Here is a 19503-nt window from a genome sequence, read left to right as displayed (position 1 = left end):
CTAGTAAACTTTTCCTTATTCCCTGTCCTTCTCCAGTATTCTCCAATAGCAGCCAGAAAAACTAGAGGAGATGTTAAACATGCAAATATGATCTCACTTCTCTGCTTAAAATCCCTCAGTGATTTTCCTTTTCTTTTCTTTTTTTTTTTTTTTTTTTGAGACGGAGTTTCGCTCTTGATACCCAGGCTGGAGCGCAATGGCGCGATCTCGGCTCACCGCAACCTCCGCCTCCTGGGTTCAGGCAATTCTCCTGCCTCAGCCTCCTGAGTAGCTGGGATTACAGGCACGCGCCACCATGCCCAGCTAATTTTTTGTATTTTTAGTAGAGACGGGGTTTCACCATGTTAACCAGGATGGTCTCGATCTCTTGACCTCGTGATCCACCCGCCTCGGCCTCCCAAAGTGCTGGGATTACAGACTTGAGCCACCGCGCCCGGCCGATTTTCCTTATCTTTAAGACAAGTCCACATTCCTTAATAAGACCCTCAGGAAGTGGGGTGCTGGCCCCTGCCCACCCTTGCAGCTGCCTCTCTCCACTCTCTCTGCCTGTGCCCCAGCTGCTCTGCCCAGCTCTTCTTCCTTGAACAAGCTGCTTCCCACTCAAAGTCCTCACTCAGCTATTTCTTCTGCTTGGAGTAATGCCGTTTCCCCTTGTTGCCTGGCAAACCTCAGGCCTCTGCTTAAATGTTACTTCCTCGGGGAAGGAACGCTCTCCTTGAAGCTCTTTGTGTTCTTTTCCTTTGTGGTACTTAAATAATTATTGTGTAAGTATGGGTTTAAAGTATGGGTTTAATCCCGTCTCCTGACAAGCTACCGATGCCTGGGCGCAGCTACCGATGCCTGGGCGCAGCATATTTGTAACTCTATCTCATGATTGTATTACTTCCACCTAGCTTGGTGCCTGGCACATTGGAGACACTCAAAAATTACTTATTGGATGAATGGATGAATGAAGGAAAATTAATGTGGTCTGTAAATACTCATGACCTCGAAATGGCATTGAAGTCAAGGATATAATCCTTAATGTAAAAATGTGAATTTTTCCTATCACTGGATCTCTAGATAATTATTTTCTGGAGAGAACATGTTAACTTCTAATTACTTGAGTACATCGAGAGAGTCACTGGCCATCAGCCATCAACCTAGAGAGAGACTGTGGCCAGTAAGGTGACGGAACCTGCCGTGACCATGTTCTGTTGAAAGCTTTTATCAACAACTGAGATGACGATGTTGGTGCAGTGTTTATCAGGCTGATAGGATGGTGGAGGGATTGTTTAAGTATAATGTGCCCTCATTACACTCCACAGCTTTGAATGGGGGATCAAATGACAATATACAATGTAATAAAGGAAAATTCCAGTGGGCACTGGACTTAGGTCCTCCAAATCTAATTGAACAAATGCAGAATGAGGGGCCTTAAGAGCAAAACATGTGAAAAGCATGGAGATTTTTATTGACTGAATGAGTCAATAGCATGGCATGCCTGTCAGAGACATTGATTACTCCTATAATGGCAGCACCGTGTCAACAGCCAATGAAGTCATGGAGCTTCCCTAGTCAGACCACCCCTGCTGTGCCATGCCAAGTTCCTGGAGGCAGATGTGAAGGGAGATGCTGACAGTTGCACTGCTGTGAGCATTGCCAAATATGTCAAATGAGAAGCAGTTGAAGGGCTGAGGATTCCTAGTTAACAAGGAGTCAAATTTGGGAGAATGTAATGAGACTGTCAAGCAAGAGTTAGGATCATTCAATCTGTTCTCTGCAGGTCTAAAGGGTAGACCCAGGGTGCACAGGAAAATTCCAGGGAAGTGGATCTTAGTTGAATTTGAGCAGCTATCCAGCAGGGGAGTGGGCTGTGCAGAGTTCCCCTTTACTAAAGCAAATTATCACTTATGCAGGAAACGAAGAAAAGAGCATTGGGAAGCCGTCTGCTAGTTGATGCAGGTTCTATCAGAGTCGTAGGGACATTTCTTCCTCTGTGCAGGTCCAGAATCTCATGTGACTTGGACCTCAGCATGTTTGCAGTGCCAACCCAGAGATAAATGGCCAGTTAAAACAATTACTTTTAAAGATCTCATTTACTATGCCTAGATTTTCATGATCTAGCCTAACACTCCAAGGGATAATCTTATTCCTCTTGGTTTTTGCCACAGAAGCAACAGAATAGAGGGAACTCCAACAACTTGTTGTGGAGGGAATTCATGCACCAGGTAAGAATTGGATAGGCTTCTGCCAAGGTCCCACGTCACTGAGTTTCTATGATTCTAGTAGAAGCCAGAAAAGTATGTTCTCTGTAATTAGAGGGAATTAGATAAGCTATCAGGAAATGTCATAAGGAGCCTTCAGAAGAAAAGAAATGCAAAGGAAATCAGATTGATGATTGTATTATGTAAAGCTGCTTCTCACAATTGTGGCAGCCACTACATATGCCCAGTCCCCCAACCCAGGAGCCCATAGCCACAGAGGAGAGATTGTGAATGAGCCAGAGCAAATTCTTCCTCCTACAGGGAAGAACAGGCAGTGAATCTCTTCCTGCTAATATTCTTATTCTACCATTCTACTTGAATCTACATGATTAAGTATATTGTTTATAAAGAAGCCAATGAAAGGAACCTGAAAAGACATACATGGTGAATTAAAGAGCATTATTCCAAAGAATAATGGTTCTCTGTCTCTTTCCTGGTTTGCACTAAAACCTTACATTCAGGAAGACAAGCACACATAGATAAGATTGTCCATCTGCTTTGTTGTCAGAGGTTAAAGTGCAAATGTCCTCATGGAAGATTAGTCCAAAGTAGACATATTTGAGGGGACCCATCACTAAAAGAAGCAGTGTTCACAATAGCAAGGAGTTAACTCTCTATTATGAAGTAATAAACTCTTTGATTAAAAGACTGCATTTTCCAAAAAAGATTACACTTTGCACTAGAATTTGGTATTGCTTTATAAGCATATGGCCTTAGCCATTGAAAAACTGACTTGAATTTTAAAACATAGGGATTTTAAATATTGAAGTTGGGCTTGACATTTTCAAGCTACATGACTGTGGGCAAATGATGTAACCTCTCTATGTCTAAATTCCTTCATCTGTAAGATAAGGATAATAATGCCAGGGCCTACCTTGCATGGTTCTTATAAGAATGAAAGAATAAAATGTATAAAAGCCCCCAGCATGGCAAAAAGCAAGCACTGAGTTGATGGAGCCACTAATAGAGCTGGGGCCTAGTCATTGTCAACCTGTAGAATACAGAGGTGTGTCTGCATAAGGCTGCAGTTGGGGTACAGCTTAAATAGCATTTGCTGTAGGGAGCTAGAGTGAGATCTCCAGTAACTTCAGAAAATCCTGGGGAAAAGAATATATTAATTCTAGTCACTTTTTTGATCAATACCTTAGTGATATCAATGAAGTAGCATTGGCTTTTGAAAATTACTTGAATTAGGAGTTTTCTAGTTATAAGAAATTATTGTTGAATATGAATTAGATTTGCCAAAGGCTTAAGCTACCCTGGAATAAACTTTAGTACCAGCTGCTGTCCTGGACTAAATGATATGACCATAATGTAGTGGCCAATGGGTACTATTTAATGTCCTCATCTACTTAATTATCAGTTGTCCCCAGGTTTCCCTAAAGAGTTAATGATGCTCAACTATTTCTTTTTTTCTTTTTTTTTTTTTTGAGACGGAGTCTTGCTCTGTTGCCAGGCTGAAGTGCAGTGGCGCAGTCTCGGCTCACTGCAACCTCCACCTCCTGGGTTCAAGCAATTCTTCTGCTTCAGCCTCCCGAGTAGCTGGGACCACAGGCGTGTGCCACCACGCCCGGCTAAGTTTTGTATTTTTAGTAGAGACGGGGTTTCACCATGGCCGGTCTTGATCTCTTGACCTCGTGATCCGCCCGCCTCGGCCTCCCAAAGTGCTGGGATTACAGGCGTGAGCCACCGCGCCCGGCCCAATGCTCAACTATTTCTAGTGAGAGCACTTTGCTACCGAGAGAGTCCAACACAAAGGTGTTTCTTGAACACATTATCTGTGTGTGCTAGGTACAACAGCTAGGAAGAGGTAAGATGCTGGTGAGTTACTTAAAACTCTTAAGAAATGACCCTAGTAGAATATCCATACGGGTTAAGAGATGAAAGTTATTTCTTGGCTTAGCATTTTGGAAGAAATCACTTTGCATTTGTCATTGGCAAGATAATAAGAAGCTCTGATTTCTGTTCTCCTGAAGACGTACTTGGCTTCTTCCTTTCTCTGAACTTACCCCCATGGCTCTCATTTTGCATCAGAACATGAAAGAATAGGCTTAGTACTTTGCATTTAGTTAATTTGGTGAATTCATTGCACTCTCATCTCTAGGCTATTAAATAGTTCAAAAATAAATATTGCATCACTTGTGGAATATGTAACATGCATCTCATATGAGCTGTGTTTTAAAACAAATGGCAATTATTTAGCATTTACATCATCCTTGGAAAGTATTTCGGAATAGTGCTTTTTAATAATAAGTAGTCAAACACATAACTGGGCTCAATGGACAAGAGAAAAATAAAATTTTAATTTTCTATTGAAAGGTGTGGGCTCAGGAAGCGAGAAAAATACTTATGTGTATTTGTATACATATGTGTATTTGGGACAAGCACAGGTCTTGGGGGCAGGATTGAAAGTCAGATTAACTGGATCAAAATTCAGGCTGCATACTGAGCCAGTCTAAGATTTTACCGAAATCTGGGAGCAGCTCCCACTCCCTGGACTATGTGCAATGACTGGAGGAAGCTGTGAACAGTCTGGGCTGGGGTAACATTCCCGCTCTGGGAGGAGAAGCTTGCATGAGCTCATGGGGCTTTCCGCCGCAGACCCAGCCTTGGCAACCGCAAAGTGTCCGGTAGTGAAACCTGGCCCTTAAGTTCTCAAGGGCCTGTTGGAACATATTTGACTCTAAGCAGAGGTCACTATTCCAAGGGTGACTCACGTCTTGGGGTTAAGTGGAGACGATGGGTGGGATCCATGAGCAGATCCAGCTCGTCCCAATGTGGGGGGCTGAGGGAACCACCAGAGTGCATAGCTTGGGAGGGTTGGTCATCTGGAGAGGCGCTGCGTGGGTGCATCCTGGGCAAGAAGGATGAGAGGGTGATCCACTGGCTTGCATACCCTGGGAAATGTGTCAGACCGTGAGGTCACATCGAAAGGTGTGGGTGTGGGTCCTTCCTTCCCTCCTCCGACGGTGGGGGCCTCATCTCTGGGCCGCATCACCTCTCTGCCTTGCACACTTCCTGGCTCAGACTCAGCCCTGTCCACGTTCTCTTCCACCATCTGATCTGCCCCCATCTCTCAACGACCACTTCTGAGGACTAAGGAGGTTTAGGGGTGTAGTCAAGTCGGATGCACCGAGGTCGCTGCGGTGGGAGCAGGGCGCTGGGAGGGAAGAGGACCTGGGGCGCAGCCGTGGTGGGTGCGCCCTGCCAAGAAGGGCGGGGGCGACGGGGCGCGCACGCGGAGGAGGAGGAGGAGGAGGAGGGAGAAGGGAGGGCGTGTGAGCGAGTGAGACAAGAAAAGGGAGCGCGCCCGCCGCCGCCGCCGCCCTCCTCTGGAGAGAGAGGCTGGAGTGAGGCTGTGCGAAGCGCCGCATTTCAATGAGGACGGGCCGAGGCACATCCCTGCACTAGTGGCCGTAGCCGAGACGCCGCACTCCAGCAGCTGCTGCCGCTCAGCCCGGCCCCGCCGCCGCCCCCCAGCCGCGCAGTCCCTCAGCCCCGCAGCCCCTCAGCCCCGCAGCCCCGGCCGCGCCCAGCCCGGCGAGGACAGCACCAGGAGGCGGCCCCCAGCACGGCCACAAAGACCCCCGGCGGCGTCTCTCCGCGGACCGGTGCGTGGTTTGCCTTCCCAGGGGACGAGAGCTGCGGGGAGGGCGGCCCCGGGACCCTGCAGCGCCAGCTCCGCCCGCAGCCGCGAGGCGCCTAGGGCAGGGCGGGCGCTCAGCTTGGCCCCGCCGCCCCGCCCGCCGTTCCTCGAAAGGCGGCCGCCCTGCCCTGGCCAGCGTGGCCTGGCCCGGGGGCGTTGAGTGCGGGCGGCCCCGGGGCTGCTGGCACCTGGCTCTTTTGTCTGGTGCCTCGGGGCTTTAAACCTGGAGTCGGGCGAGCGGGCCCCCCCAGGCTTTTCGCGTTGTTAGTGGAGATGGAGAGCCAGGGCGGAGGAGCTGGGAGAGGTGCTTGTCATTGTCAGAACTGGCTGTGGAGCGGGAATCAGGGAAGGAGTGGCCGGGCCCGGCCTCTTATTGTGTGTGTGCTTTCCCGTGTGCCCGGGCCGGTGATGTGTGCCTGTGGATGGGGTCGATTTGTGCGTGGTGGTGGCTGCAGCGTGGGTGTTGCAAGTACGTTTGCAGGGTCTCAAGTTCCTTCAGGGACAGCGAGGCTGCCTCATGTTCAAATTAGTACCTGCAGTGCTAAAAGCATGCGGAGAGGAAATGGCATTTTTCCTCCTAGTGGGAGCGCACGCACAGCCCCGCAATGCCCCACAAAAGAGGCTGCTTTTGAAAACCAGGTTTGCGCGGAATTGCTGCTGGATTTGGCAAGGAGATGCTGGTTGATGAGAGAGCAGATGAAAGGTTTCATTCAAACCGGCTCCCTCTCTGCTGCACCTGCGAGTGTATCCAGGCACGGTGCACACACGTTCAGCGACCACACTGCAGGGTGTTCCGTGAATACATTTTATGACTGTTCCTAAATATATTGCCTTTCAGTGGGAAAGGAAAGTAGGACAGCGTTTTAAGTATGAAATGTCACATGGATTCGGGTCAGAAGGAATTTTAAGAGAGGTCATATAGAGGAAAATTATAAAAGATAGGCACACACCCTGTGATGTCTACGTTCGTGGTGGTGCACGGGCCTGGAAGGTATGTGTATGCCTTTTATTCCCTGCCAGTCCACCTGAATCCTAATCCTACGGTTAAAATATGCCTTGGGACTTCAAGGTCCAGCATCTATTTAGATGTGGTAGCATTTGTGTCATTTTTTTTTCTTGGTATGTGCGTGTGTTTGTAAATTTCTGAAACAAGAACCATGTGCTCACCTAGAGAACAGAGATTCCTCAAAATGGTGAGAAATCCTACTGAGAACAATCAGGGATGTTGGTTTCTTGAAATGGCAGGATTTATAGGAAAAGCTCTGATGAGAGGCAGTCGCCCTTCTTCCCTCCAGTATCTGTGGTCGCTGTGGTTGAGGCGCTGTGGTTACCGGCCTGGTGTCACTGCACATGTGCACTCAGGCCCTTGGCCACCTATGGTCTCTGAACGTTGAGCTGTGTGTTCTCACAGGCTTCCTGTGCAGAAAGTGTAAACCTGTGGAAGACCAGTGGATCTTCTTCAGAAGCTCATATATGACTAAGCCTAAGCCAAGGCGAGGGAAAGAACACCTATTTTGATGCCACGAATAATTACCGGCACACTAGGGTGTGGAGTGTGCTTCATTTAGAGGTAGCTGGAGCCTTGAAAATAATTTCACTCTGAGTATGGTTTCTTTTGTCGACACCATTGCCCACTTTTGGACAGGTTCAGGGAAGGGAAGTAAAAGGTGTATCCCTGCCCTGGATGAAACTGTGATCCACTTTGAGGAAAAATGCAAATAAAATGAAACAAAGTAAACCTTTTTTTTTTTTTTTCTATTTTAAATTGTTCTTTTCTTCTTTTTTCATCTGGTGTGGGAATTCCTGGTCATAAAAGCCTGTTCCTCCTGGGGAATTCAGACCACTGCCAAATTATTTGGCCTTTGCCAATTGTTGGTCACTGAGAATTTGATGTGCACTCTTTCTGGTAACAGGACTGTGCCATCTTTCCCTACCACCCTGCTTGTTTTCTTTTAGTTTATGTCAATTTGGAAGGAAATTCCCAAAACCCCTAGTGTTGGAAGAGTGATCACTGCCTTTAAGAATAAAACACAAACTTCAAAAGCCAGTTTGACCTTTAAAATTTACAAAATGTTGAAGAGCTTAGTGAGTTAGTGTGAGTACTGGGAGTGTCTTCCATTACACCCCCAAGACACACTCCCTTTTAGAAGACAAGAGAGCTCACTTTAAAAACATATAAATTAAAAAGTAAGGGCAGTTACCGGTATCATGGGCAAAAGTTGGTTCTGTTACATAAGTAATGCATACAGGATTGTGTATCAAGTGATCATTATTTTAAAGTTATCTAACTTCAAAATCAATGAAACCAGTTCAGAGCTGCCTATATATGGTGTAACTATTTTTTGAAAAATGCAAATTCTAACTATTATGCGTTAGTAAGAGGCAAGAAATTGTTTTCATATTTGGAGGGAACAAACTGTACTGAACTCATTAACACTCCAAGTTTAAATCACACTTCATTTCTCCCTCTCTAGACCTTCAGTGGGGTCAGCAATAGACTCATAAGCAGGTAGATAAAATCACGAACATGAGAGGCCTGCTGACCACTGCCTCATCTGTGTGCAGACTTGATCTGGATAATTTATGTGGCCTGCCCTAGGTCACTGAGCTAGTTAGGAGTCAGGGTTTACAAAATCTTGCTTCTCATGCTGAAGAGGAACCAGTTTCAGATGGGCTAGGGATGGAAACACCAGCTTTGGAGTTACAGTAAATCTGGGTTCAAATCTCAACCACCTCAGTTATAATTTTGGGACCCTGGATAAATTCCATACTCAACTGAGTATTGATGATATTACCTAGCTTGTTGGATTAATACGAGGTTTGGAAGAGAAGTTTTAGCATATTATACAACTGATTGATGAGTAATAGTGTCAGGTACAGCCTAGACATTCAATAAATATTGCTTTCTTCCACTTCATTTCTGGAGTACCAAATCTCTAGCCATGCTTTTGGGTGTGAAATTTTAGCCACTCAGAATGAAGCAGAGGTCAGTTTACTGAGGGTCAAAGAAAGGTCAGGGAGACAGTGGTACTTTGGTGAGTTTTGACTGACTTTCAGAAAGCTGATGTCCATCTATATGGTGGGAATTGGGAAGTGCTTGTAAGGTTCTTGCTCCAAATTTTCCATTTCCCTGATATTCTATTTCAACATGCCTGAAATGTTGTCATTAAAATTTCTTTCCTTTGAATGCTTTGGTCTTTCCACTTCCTAGATTGTCCTGTTAAAACACAGATTCCCCTGCAAGACTCCACAAACCTTTACCAACCAACCCCCCAGCAAGGATGAACTGGTTCCCCAGGCAGCTTGCTGTGGGGGCCGGGGGTGCAGGTGTACTTTCAAGGAGTCATGAGATGGAGATCAGGAAGAAAGCAGGGGCCACTCTTGCCAGAAAAGAAAGATTCTATTCCTACTAGGTCTTTATGTGACAGGGTCAGGAACAGAAAAACAGATTTTATTAATAAAAAAATGAGTACTTATCACATGCCAGACACTCATGTGCATGAACTTATTTAATAGTTAATGCTGCCTATGAGGTGATACTGTTCTTATCCCCATTTTGTGATTGAGGAAATCGAGGCTTAAAGGTGTTGATTACGTAGATTTTTCAAGCTTACACAGCTAGCATGGGGTCAAGTGTAAACTGACATCTTTCAAGTGTAAATTGACATTGAGGTTTACCTTGATTTCTTCAATCACAAAGATAGAGAGCCTTAGTGAAAGGAAGAACCAAGAAATGTACTTCCAAAGAACATTTTTTCCTTTCTTGTTGTTCCTCTTCCTTCTCTTCCTCCTCCTCTTCCTTTTTCTTTTTTTTAAACTCAACTTTTCTGAAGTACTAAATGTAAGTAAATGAGGTTTAGTGAATTTGCTTTTAAAAATATTGCATGTGTGAATATGTTAGAAAATCTTTAAGTTTTAAATCAACCTACGGACTGATTTAATTTGCTCTCCATCTGGCCATGGGGTGCACAAACACTGTGAAACTTTTACAATCTATTATGTTGCCTGCCCTCTCTTTCTGTCCCAGCCCAGCATAGCTACTTATCTTTCACTGTATAATGATATGAGAGCTTATTTTCTTCCTGCTACCAGGATTAGCACACTTGCCCTGCAAGCTATGGAGTCAGGGAAACCTGGGGCAGAGTTGCTGGTACAAGCATTTCTCCACTGTATTACTTGGAGCAATTTAGGAGAAATTTTTCTGTGCCTCAGTTTCTTCATTTGTAAAAGAGGACACTACTTTGGAAAGTTGTGTCTGCTGGGAATAATGGTTGTTTGAAGCCTGATGCACTGTGGGCAACCTATGAGTTGCTTCTAACAAATCTGTGGTTGATTAATAAGCTGTTTCCACTGGGGTCGGCCCTATCTATTGAGAGCGTGCAGAGGAGCCTGCGTTTATTTTGTGGGAATTCACATCCCTTTATCTTTCTGTCCCACTTGATAACTCATATTAAATATGTCATCAGTTACAGCAATATTTCCACCCAGCTGTTTTGAAGCAGATCCTTTGAAATCCTGATCTCAAAACAACATCATCCCAAAACTTTGGGAGGCTAAAGGGGTTGGGGGGCTGGGGAGGGTCGTTTGAGGCTAGGGATTCAAGACCAGCCAGGACAGTATAACAAGACCCTCATCATTACTACTAAAAACAAACAAACAAACAAACAGAATAATGGAGGAAATTAACCAGGTGTGGTGGCAGGCACCTGTAACCTGTTACTACTCAGAGAGACTGATGCAGGAGGATCACTTGAGCCCAGGAGCTCGAAGCTTCAATGAGCTGTGATCGTGCCACCTCGCTGCAGTCTGGGTGACAGAGCAAGACCCTGTCCCTAATTTAAAAAAAAAAAAATATATATATATATATATATAAAACCCACATCAATATGTGTGTCTGCTTTTGTTTCTGGGGCTCGTAGGTCCTACTTGAAGTCCATCATGTCCTTCGGTAGAGACATGGAGCTGGAGCACTTCGACGAGCGGGATAAGGCGCAGAGATACAGCCGAGGGTCGCGGGTGAACGGCCTGCCGAGCCCGACGCACAGCGCCCACTGCAGCTTCTACCGCACTCGCACGCTGCAGACGCTCAGCTCCGAGAAGAAGGCCAAGAAGGTTCGTTTCTATCGAAACGGAGATCGATACTTCAAAGGGATTGTGTATGCCATCTCTCCAGACCGGTTCCGATCTTTTGAGGCCCTGCTGGCTGATTTGACCCGAACTCTGTCGGATAACGTGAATTTGCCCCAGGGAGTGAGAACAATCTACACCATTGATGGGCTCAAGAAGATTTCCAGCCTGGACCAACTGGTGGAAGGTGAGCGCTGTGAGATAACCCCCACGTGACCCTACAGCTTCCAGGCTCAGATTTCCGCAGTGTTCTAGCTGGCTCCCATTTGTCCTCTGACAGTTGGCATTCAGCCTTATGGCTGTAATCCTTATGGTTTCACACGTTAGAATGTGCTGTTGTGTACTATAAAAAGGAAAAAAAATTAGTGGTATTGTCAGGTAGCTTGGGAAAAAGTGCCTAATTCTACAGCATTCTCTATTTTCTTTCTCACACTCATGTTGCATTAATTTTAAAAGTCCATTTTTATCTCTTGAATCTCATAGTTTATATTCATTTCTAAATGCAAATTAAACTTTTGCTATCACCATATCTGAAAGTACTTGAATTGAAAACGACGAATGGTCATGAAATTTTAGAGTTGAAATGAACCTTTGATAGCCATCAAATCCATTAATTTTATCTTTGGAGACTGAGGACCAGAAAATTCAAATGACATGTCCGTGGTTACATGGCAAGATAGTGATGACCCTGAACCAAAACTTAGGTTTTCTGACAACTCATTCCACTGTGATGCTTCCTTTTGATTTTAAAGGATTATTGTCTTTCTCAGATATTTGCTGAGATGCAGGGACTAGTCTGTTCAGTTTCATTTTTTTAGTCCAATTTAGGTTAAGAGTAATTATCTGTTTCAGACATTTAATGTGGAAATAGGACTGTTTGCATCCGCGGTTGCAGTCTGGTGTCTTATGCAAGCAGAGAAGGTCACCGACTCTGGACTACACTTGCCTCAGGACTGACCCTATTTGAACAGGGCATAAAGCCTGTCATTGCCTTAGAAACCATTGCCAATTAAAATGAGTTGGAGGAAAAGGACCGGGATTAAATGTATACCAAGGTGCAAAGAGGCTAGCAGATCCTCTTTGGAGAGTTGGTTTTCTGAGATTGAGATCTCAAGGCCCTAATGATGAAGAAGTAGATAGCACAAAAGAACCTGGGAGAGGGAGGTCAGACAGAGTGTTGGAAGAGCTTGATTTCGGCCTTGAGTTCATCTTTACTTCAGAGCTATCTGCTCAGGCCGTGTAACCCAACTGGGTCCAGCAGGGATGCCATGTAATCCCCTCCCTCTCTTGTGCAGGTAGCAGGAAGCATCCGTTGCACCCCTGTTGGAGCTGGGGTTGCTCTCCCCTGACTGCACACTAACAGAGCCTTCTTGTCCTGCTTTGTAACCAGTGTTTGTTTGTGGCTCAAGGCTGGGGGCTTCTCCCATTTTGCTCCCCTTCATCCCTTGGCAGGAATGCCAGCCTGATCACAGTGTGACTGGCCTTGAGAGCATGCAGAGGAGCCTGTGTTTATTTTGTGGGAATTCACATCCCGTTTTGGTGACTTGACATGCTGCCAACATGCCTGTGGACTTGGCCTTTTTCCTTCTACTCAGAGGGTGGAACTTCCAGTAAATTAAAGGAGAAGAATGAACATGAAATTTTACTGTTTCAGCTTTAATTTTTGTGCCCTGTCCTTTGCATGACCTTGGGAAATCCAAGGTTAAATGAAACATTTGGTGGTATAGTCCAGGGGATCTGGATAAAAGTCATATGCAAAGTCAGGTACATGACCAGTCAACAAGCCATCCCTCTGAGGGCTGATAGTACTGTAGGGAAAAATATGGCAAGATCTCAAAGCATGTCCTAACACAGCCATGGGTTGACACCTCACTCTGTTCCAGAGTCATTTATGTAGCATCTATGGGGGTTGGGGGACTTCAATCAGTTTTGCACCCAAAATAATCTTTACTTAGAAGTTGCCAGAGGTACTCCAATGACTCCCATCCACCAAGGAGAGAGTCTGGGAGGTGGCATATGATAGTACTCCCTTCACATCTAGGAACCAGCAAAATCGTGGCATACTTGCCACCATCTTCTTTGTCTGTCTTTTATGGGAAAATAATGCTGCTCTGAGGGACTGATGTCTTGACTGAAGGTAATAATGATAGCTCTCAGTTACTGAGCATGGGCCAGGCACTGGTCAAATCCTTGGATATATAAATACATTTAATTCTCACAATGATCCTAGGAGGTAGGAACTGTTATCCTTATACTAACGTGAGCAAAGCAAGGTACAGTGTGGTTCAATGATCTGCTCAAACTCACAAAGAAATAAATGATAGAGTTAGGATTTGAACCCAGGAGGCCTAGTGCCAAAGCTTGAGCTCTTAACTACCTCTAAGATGCTGTGTGCTATGAATTCAATTCCTATGAAAAGCACCCTTGTGTTTGTTTTAATACAGTGGATTTTTTTTATATAATGGAATGGTAGATGTTTCATTGTGAAGTTAACTGCAAATTCTAAGTTGTTCCCATGGCTGTTAGTGACATTGAAGTGTTATTGTATTAGCTTCTTCTTGAAAACAAATGTTTTTAGTCTTGACATAATTCCAGGAAAGAAAGATGCAGCTCCCAGAAACACTTTAATATTTGCCCCAAAACACTTTTTCCCCTTAATCAATATGAAGTAACTGCCAATTGAATATTCTGATGTTTAAAAATGACTTTTTGGAGAAAAAAAATTCTCTGATTGAATGAATGGTAACTTTGGTACAGTGTGTGAGTTCACATGTTGGCTGCATTTATTTTTTGAATTTTCATTTAAACAGATTTTTTTCTAATTCATAACACTGACAATTAGCATGCAGCTGCACTTAGTGTTTAAATAGCTGGAAATTCATTTAGATTCGCCTCTTTGTCAATTACATTTTTTGCTTAGTCTGTTAAAATGCAAACCGTTGCTTCATATTCATCATTAGGCTCATATCTCTCACTTTACATACTAATTTTATGTAAACGTCAATGCGTGTTATTAGCTTTTCATTTTCCCTTCCAATATGATGATGTTTGAGTTTTAAATTAAATCCTTTTAGTGGGTGCAGTGGCAAGTGTATTTGACTTATAATTATTCTCTTGCTCTTTTTTGCTTGTTCTCAGACTAAAAATTCTGAATTACAATGATATTTGTGAATTTCTTTATCTATAACAGTCTTGTGGTCGCTGTCACTGTTTTGTTTATATATATGGATTATTATGCCTAAGTGTGGTTTAAGCATGTTGGTAGAGCTAGCTGTATGTAATTAGCCGAGCCCAAATTATATGGTCAGTGTGAATGTGTTCGTCTATGACTGTATGTGTATGTGTGTCACCTATGCACATATGTGTATATATATACACACACACATTCACACACACACACACACTTAAGAGCATTCCAAAGGTGACACTCTTGTTTGCTTTCAAAATGGCCTTAATATGTTTTTTAAAAAGATCATGATGCTTAATAAGGAAAGTTGAATTGCAGGCCTATTTCTGCAAGTGATTCATCTTGAGACTTGGCCTCATTTCCCCCAATTTTGCACCATCTATATTCTACTGTAGGTGTGTAAATGTTGTGAAGATAAATTAACATATGACATTTAAAGCCTTTGAACTCTTAGGAGAAAGATGTAATGTAAACCTGGAGCATTGGTGGAGTGACTGATTTGTCCTTCTTTTAACATTTTGTGAAAATGTACATGTGAGAGGGCCAGAACATTTTCTTTAAGCATTAAGATAAAAACTCTGTAGATATGTCATCTCTGGATACATATAAATGAATTTGTTCATCAGATCTGCACTATTAGCGATAAGCCCCTCTTCTTCTTTGGTTCTCAGGCATGCCTTGGCTTTTCACTAACCCTGTATGGACATTGCCTGACTCTGGAGCTGTAGTTTGCATAAAGGCTTTTTCCAAGTTCCCATCATAATTCCCCTCTCAAGATTAAACCTATGCTTCACCCCACAGTCAGGGAATCTCTTTCCTATTGTAGCTTCTGGATTACCATCTTTTCCTATTTCCTAATGGGGCATCCTCTACTTTATTTCCCCATTTTACTGGCTTTCTCTGTGCCTCTTCTTGCTATATTGAATTTTTAAAATTAATTTTTGAATAGCTATAAAACATATTCTTCCTAAAATTCCCCAGAAGGGACCACTTGATTAATTTCTTTTTCTTTTTTTTTTTTTTTTTTTGAGACAGGGTTTTGCCATGTTGCCCAGGCTGTTCTTAGACTCCTGGGATCAAGCCATCCACCCACCTCAGCCTCCCAAAATGCTGAGATTTCAGGCGTAGGATAACTATGCCCAGTCCACTAGTTTCTTGAGTATCCTCTCAGAGATACCAGTGCATGTGAAGGACACATATACAGAAGTGCCCCCTTATCCTGGAAGGAAATACATTCTAAAACCCCCCATGGTTGCCTGAAACTGAAGATAGTACTGAACCCTGTATATACTATGCTTTTTCCTATGAGTGCATACCTATGATAAAGGCATGTATATGATGTAAGGTATGTGATAAAGTTTAATTTATAAATTAGGCATGGCCAGAGACTAACAACAATAACAAATAATAAAATGGAACAGTGGTAACAATATGCTGTAATAAAAGTTCTATGAATGTGGTATCTCTCTCAAAACATCCTATTGTACTGTACTTGCCCTTCTTGTGATAAAGATGGAAGAAGCAGGATGGCGAGAGAGTTCATCACACTACTCAGAACTGCCTGCAGTTTAAAACTTATGAATTGTTTGTTTCTGGATTTTTTCATGTGACGTTTTTGGACCTTGGTTGACTACAGGTAACTGAAACCATGGATAAGGTGGAGCAGTACTGTAATTTGCCCAGAGGTAACTTTCCATGCCCGTAGTTCTGCACCTTGCTTTGTGTACTTAACAATATATCCTGAAGACCTTTCCATATTGGTACATCCAGAACTACTCTGTTCTTTTACTGACTTCATAGTACTCCTTTATCCAAAGCCACCATCATTTATTTAACCAGTCTTTTATCAATGTGCTTTTAGGTTGTGTCCAATCCTTTGTTATTATAAACAGTTTTGTGATGACTATCCTTGGGTAGATGTTTTCCACTCACGTAGGAGACTATCTTTAGGATAAATTCTGAGAAGTAATATTATTGGATAGAGAGGTACAAGCATTAAAGTTTTAAGCACTATTTGGAAAATTCCCTTTCATAAAAGTGGTTTTAGTTTACACTCCGACCAGTTATGTATGAAAGTGGCTGTTTCTCTACCCTCAACAAGATGGTTTGTAATCAGAGGTTTTGTCATTAACCCATTAAGAAAACTGTATAACTTCTCATAGCTTTAATTTTCATCTTTAAAAGCCATTTGTATTTCTTTTTCTGTGCGTTGTTTCTCCATCATTTATGATCATTTTCCTATCAGGTTGAGGCCTTTTTTATTAACTTGTAGAAATTTTTCTTTTAAAGGTATTAACTTTCTGTAAAATGGTGGAGAGTGCAGTCATGTGTCATTTAATGACATGGATATGTTCTGAGAAATGTGTTGTTAGGCGATTTGCCATTGTGGGAACATCATAGAGTATACTTATACAAACCTAGATGGTGTAGCCTACTCCACACCTAGGCTACAAACCTGTACAGCTATTGTTCCTAGGCTACAAACCTGTACGACTTCTTACTGTACTAAATACTATAGGCAACATAACACAATGGCAAGTATTTGTGTATCTAAGCATATCTAGACATAGAAAAGGTACAATAAAAATATGGTGTTATAATCTTATGGGATCACTGTCATAGATGTAGTCTGTCATTGAACGACACGTTGTGGCACATGACTGTATTTTTTCCAGATTTCTCTTCAGTGAGTGACTTCATTTATTGTGTTTTTTGCCATGTTGATGTGTAAAACAATTATATAATCAAATATATTATTCTTTATTTATAGCTTGATTTATAGCCTCTTGGGTTCTCTGTACACTGAGATTATAAAGCCATTTTTCCTCATTTTATGTTTTCACTTAAGAAATATTTTAATGGAAGTCATATTGGTGTAATATGTGAGGTAGAGATTCAATTCAACCTCTTTTTCTAGGCTAGTTGCATCATTTCTTTACCGTTATATTTTCAGATTAATTTGGACTTACAGAAGTATCACAGAGATAGGAAGTTCCTGTATACCCTTCACCCATCTTCTTGTAATGGAGCAGCACACACAATCATGGTACAATGAACAAAACTAAGAAATTAACTGGTATGATACAGTAGCTGCACTACAGGCTTCATTTGGCTTTTATTTTTTTCCCCACTGATGTCTTTAAAAAAAAAAAATTCCAGAATCACACATTTCATTTAGTCATAGTGTCTGTTTTTTGCTCCTTGAAGCTATGACATTCTTCAGTCTTTTCTTATTTTTAATGACTGACAGTTTTGAAGAATACTGGGTGGTTATCTTGTAGAATGACCCATAGTTTAGGTTTGTCTGATGATTAGATTGATGTTATTTATGCATGGAAGTCACGTTTTGTTCTCAGTACAGCATTGCAGGGGGTACGTGATGTTGGTATGTCTCCTTGGTTACCTGTGATCATTTGGTGAAGGCAGTGTCTGTCAGGCATATTCACTCTAAAGTTATAATTTTCCCCTTCGTAATTAATATTTCGGGAAGAAACTTTGATGCTATGTAAATATCTTGTTTCTTTAAGATTTTGCCCATGAATTTTGGCATTTATTGGTGGATCTTGCCCACAGCAGTTAGTTCTATGATGTTTTAATGGTGATTTTCTTTTCCCTCTTTACTTGCCAAATACCTAAACATCACTGTTCTCCATTTTCCTGTCTTTGGATTATCTACTGTGATCTCATCAACTAATATTATTTTAACCACTCTTTTAAGATCTATTACTCCCAAATCCAGTCTTTCTTCTGCACTCCAACTACCTGGATATGTATAACTATTTCTCTTCCTTAGTTCTTTCAAACTCAACATGTATAATTGTGGACTCATGCTTTTCCATTTTCCAGAATTCATTCTTTCTGTCATGTTCCAGCATGTAGTACCACCTGCTAGGGTCCCAATGTTGGGGACCCCCTCAACATTCACATGTTAAGGTATTAAGAGATAGGACTTTTGGTAGGTGATTAGTTCATGAGACTGTAGCCTTTATAAATGAGATTCATTGCTTTATAAAAGAAGCTTCCAAAAATTGCCTTGCCCCTTCAGCCCTGTGAAGATACAATAAGAAGGCGCCATCTGTGAGGAAGTGGGCCCTCACCAGACACTGAATCTGCCTGTGTCTTGATTTTGGACTTCCCATCCTCCAAAACAGTGAGAAATAAATGTGTGTTGTTTATAAGCCTCCAGCTGATGGTCTTTTGTTACAGCAGCCAAAGGACTAAGACATCACATAACTTAACTTCTTTCTCTCTTATTCCCTCAAATCCAAGCTATCACCAAATTTTGTTGATTCTGCTTAAGACATTTCTCCAACTTGTTCTCTCTTCTCCATCACCTATTTCTGTTTACTGGAAATCTCCAACTGATTGGCCTCTAGGAACTTCAAGTTTAATATATGCACAGCCAAGTTAATTTCCTTCTTTACTGCCTAATCCAAACCTTTTCCCCTTCTAATTGTACCTATGTATGGAAAGTAGGCCCAAAGAGAATTGTCAGTGTCATCACTTCAATGTCTTTGTTGCCTCATATTCCCTCGGAACCCATAGCCAATCAACTGCCAATTCTGGCTGGTTATATCTGCTAAGTACTCCTCATAGCATCCACTCCTCTGTCAGTAGCGTAGATACGTAACATTCAGTTCACCTCGTCTCCTGGCCAACTGTAATGACTTTCCAGGGGATATCTTGACCTCTCTCTCCCCATGTTCACTTCAGCCCCTTGTTCACACTGCAGCCAATGTAACCTGTCTCTCACCCAGGGGTGATGATGTGTAAAAACTCTGACCTTGTTGCCTGATGCAATTTTATCTAACTTGTCTGTGGAACCATTTTCATTTAATTTTTTTGAGAAAATATATTAATATATCACAGAATATCCCTTTCTGTACTGTGCGATAGAGCATGTTAGTATTTTATTTTTATCTGGAATGCTGTCCTCTGTTTTCTATCAATGGTAATCTTACCTTTGCTTTCAAGGCCTGTGTGAATTCCATTTCCCTTTCATTGATAGCCCAGTGGGAAGTGGGAAGTGATTTCTTTCTCCTCCAAATTAGGATGGCTTAGACCACTTACTTAGCAATTATCACTGACTGCCTTGTGGTGGAATCTTTTCATAGACACATCTTGCTTTCTAAGCTGTTTGAAGACAGGCTCCTGACTTAGGTTTCTTTCCCTCCCCAGAGTGGCTAAGTTAGGTCTTACACCTATGACTCGGGATTTAGGAGGTGGTTTTTAATTTTTACGTTTCATTGCTAATGCTATATGTGCTTGTTTTGTTATTTGTTGTTCTGTTACAGTTA

At 42.6% G+C, this 19503-nt stretch overlaps 1 protein-coding gene across 2 annotated transcripts in view; it reads left to right on the top strand.

Moving 5' to 3' along the window:
- Nucleotides 1-5563: 5563 nt before the first annotated feature.
- The window catches only part of DCLK1 (doublecortin like kinase 1), a 352501-nt gene continuing 338561 nt past the window's right edge, over nucleotides 5564-19503 (top strand). For both annotated transcript variants that reach the window (XM_012465567.3, XM_012465568.3), the window contains exons 1-2: nucleotides 5564-5857; nucleotides 10812-11206. In XM_012465567.3, coding sequence (XP_012320990.1) covers nucleotides 10831-11206 — 376 coding nt within the window. In that variant the 5' untranslated portion in view covers nucleotides 5564-5857; nucleotides 10812-10830. The remainder of the gene's footprint in view (nucleotides 5858-10811; nucleotides 11207-19503) is intronic.

This window comes from Aotus nancymaae, unplaced genomic scaffold (assembly GCF_030222135.1).
Source record: "Aotus nancymaae isolate 86718 unplaced genomic scaffold, 86718_ANA_hifiasm-v0.15.2.pri h1tg000043l, whole genome shotgun sequence".
Classification (NCBI taxonomy): domain Eukaryota; kingdom Metazoa; phylum Chordata; class Mammalia; order Primates; family Aotidae; genus Aotus; species Aotus nancymaae.
The sequence above is the reverse complement of the archived record's forward strand: the minus strand, read 5'-3'. Positions and strand labels throughout refer to the sequence as shown.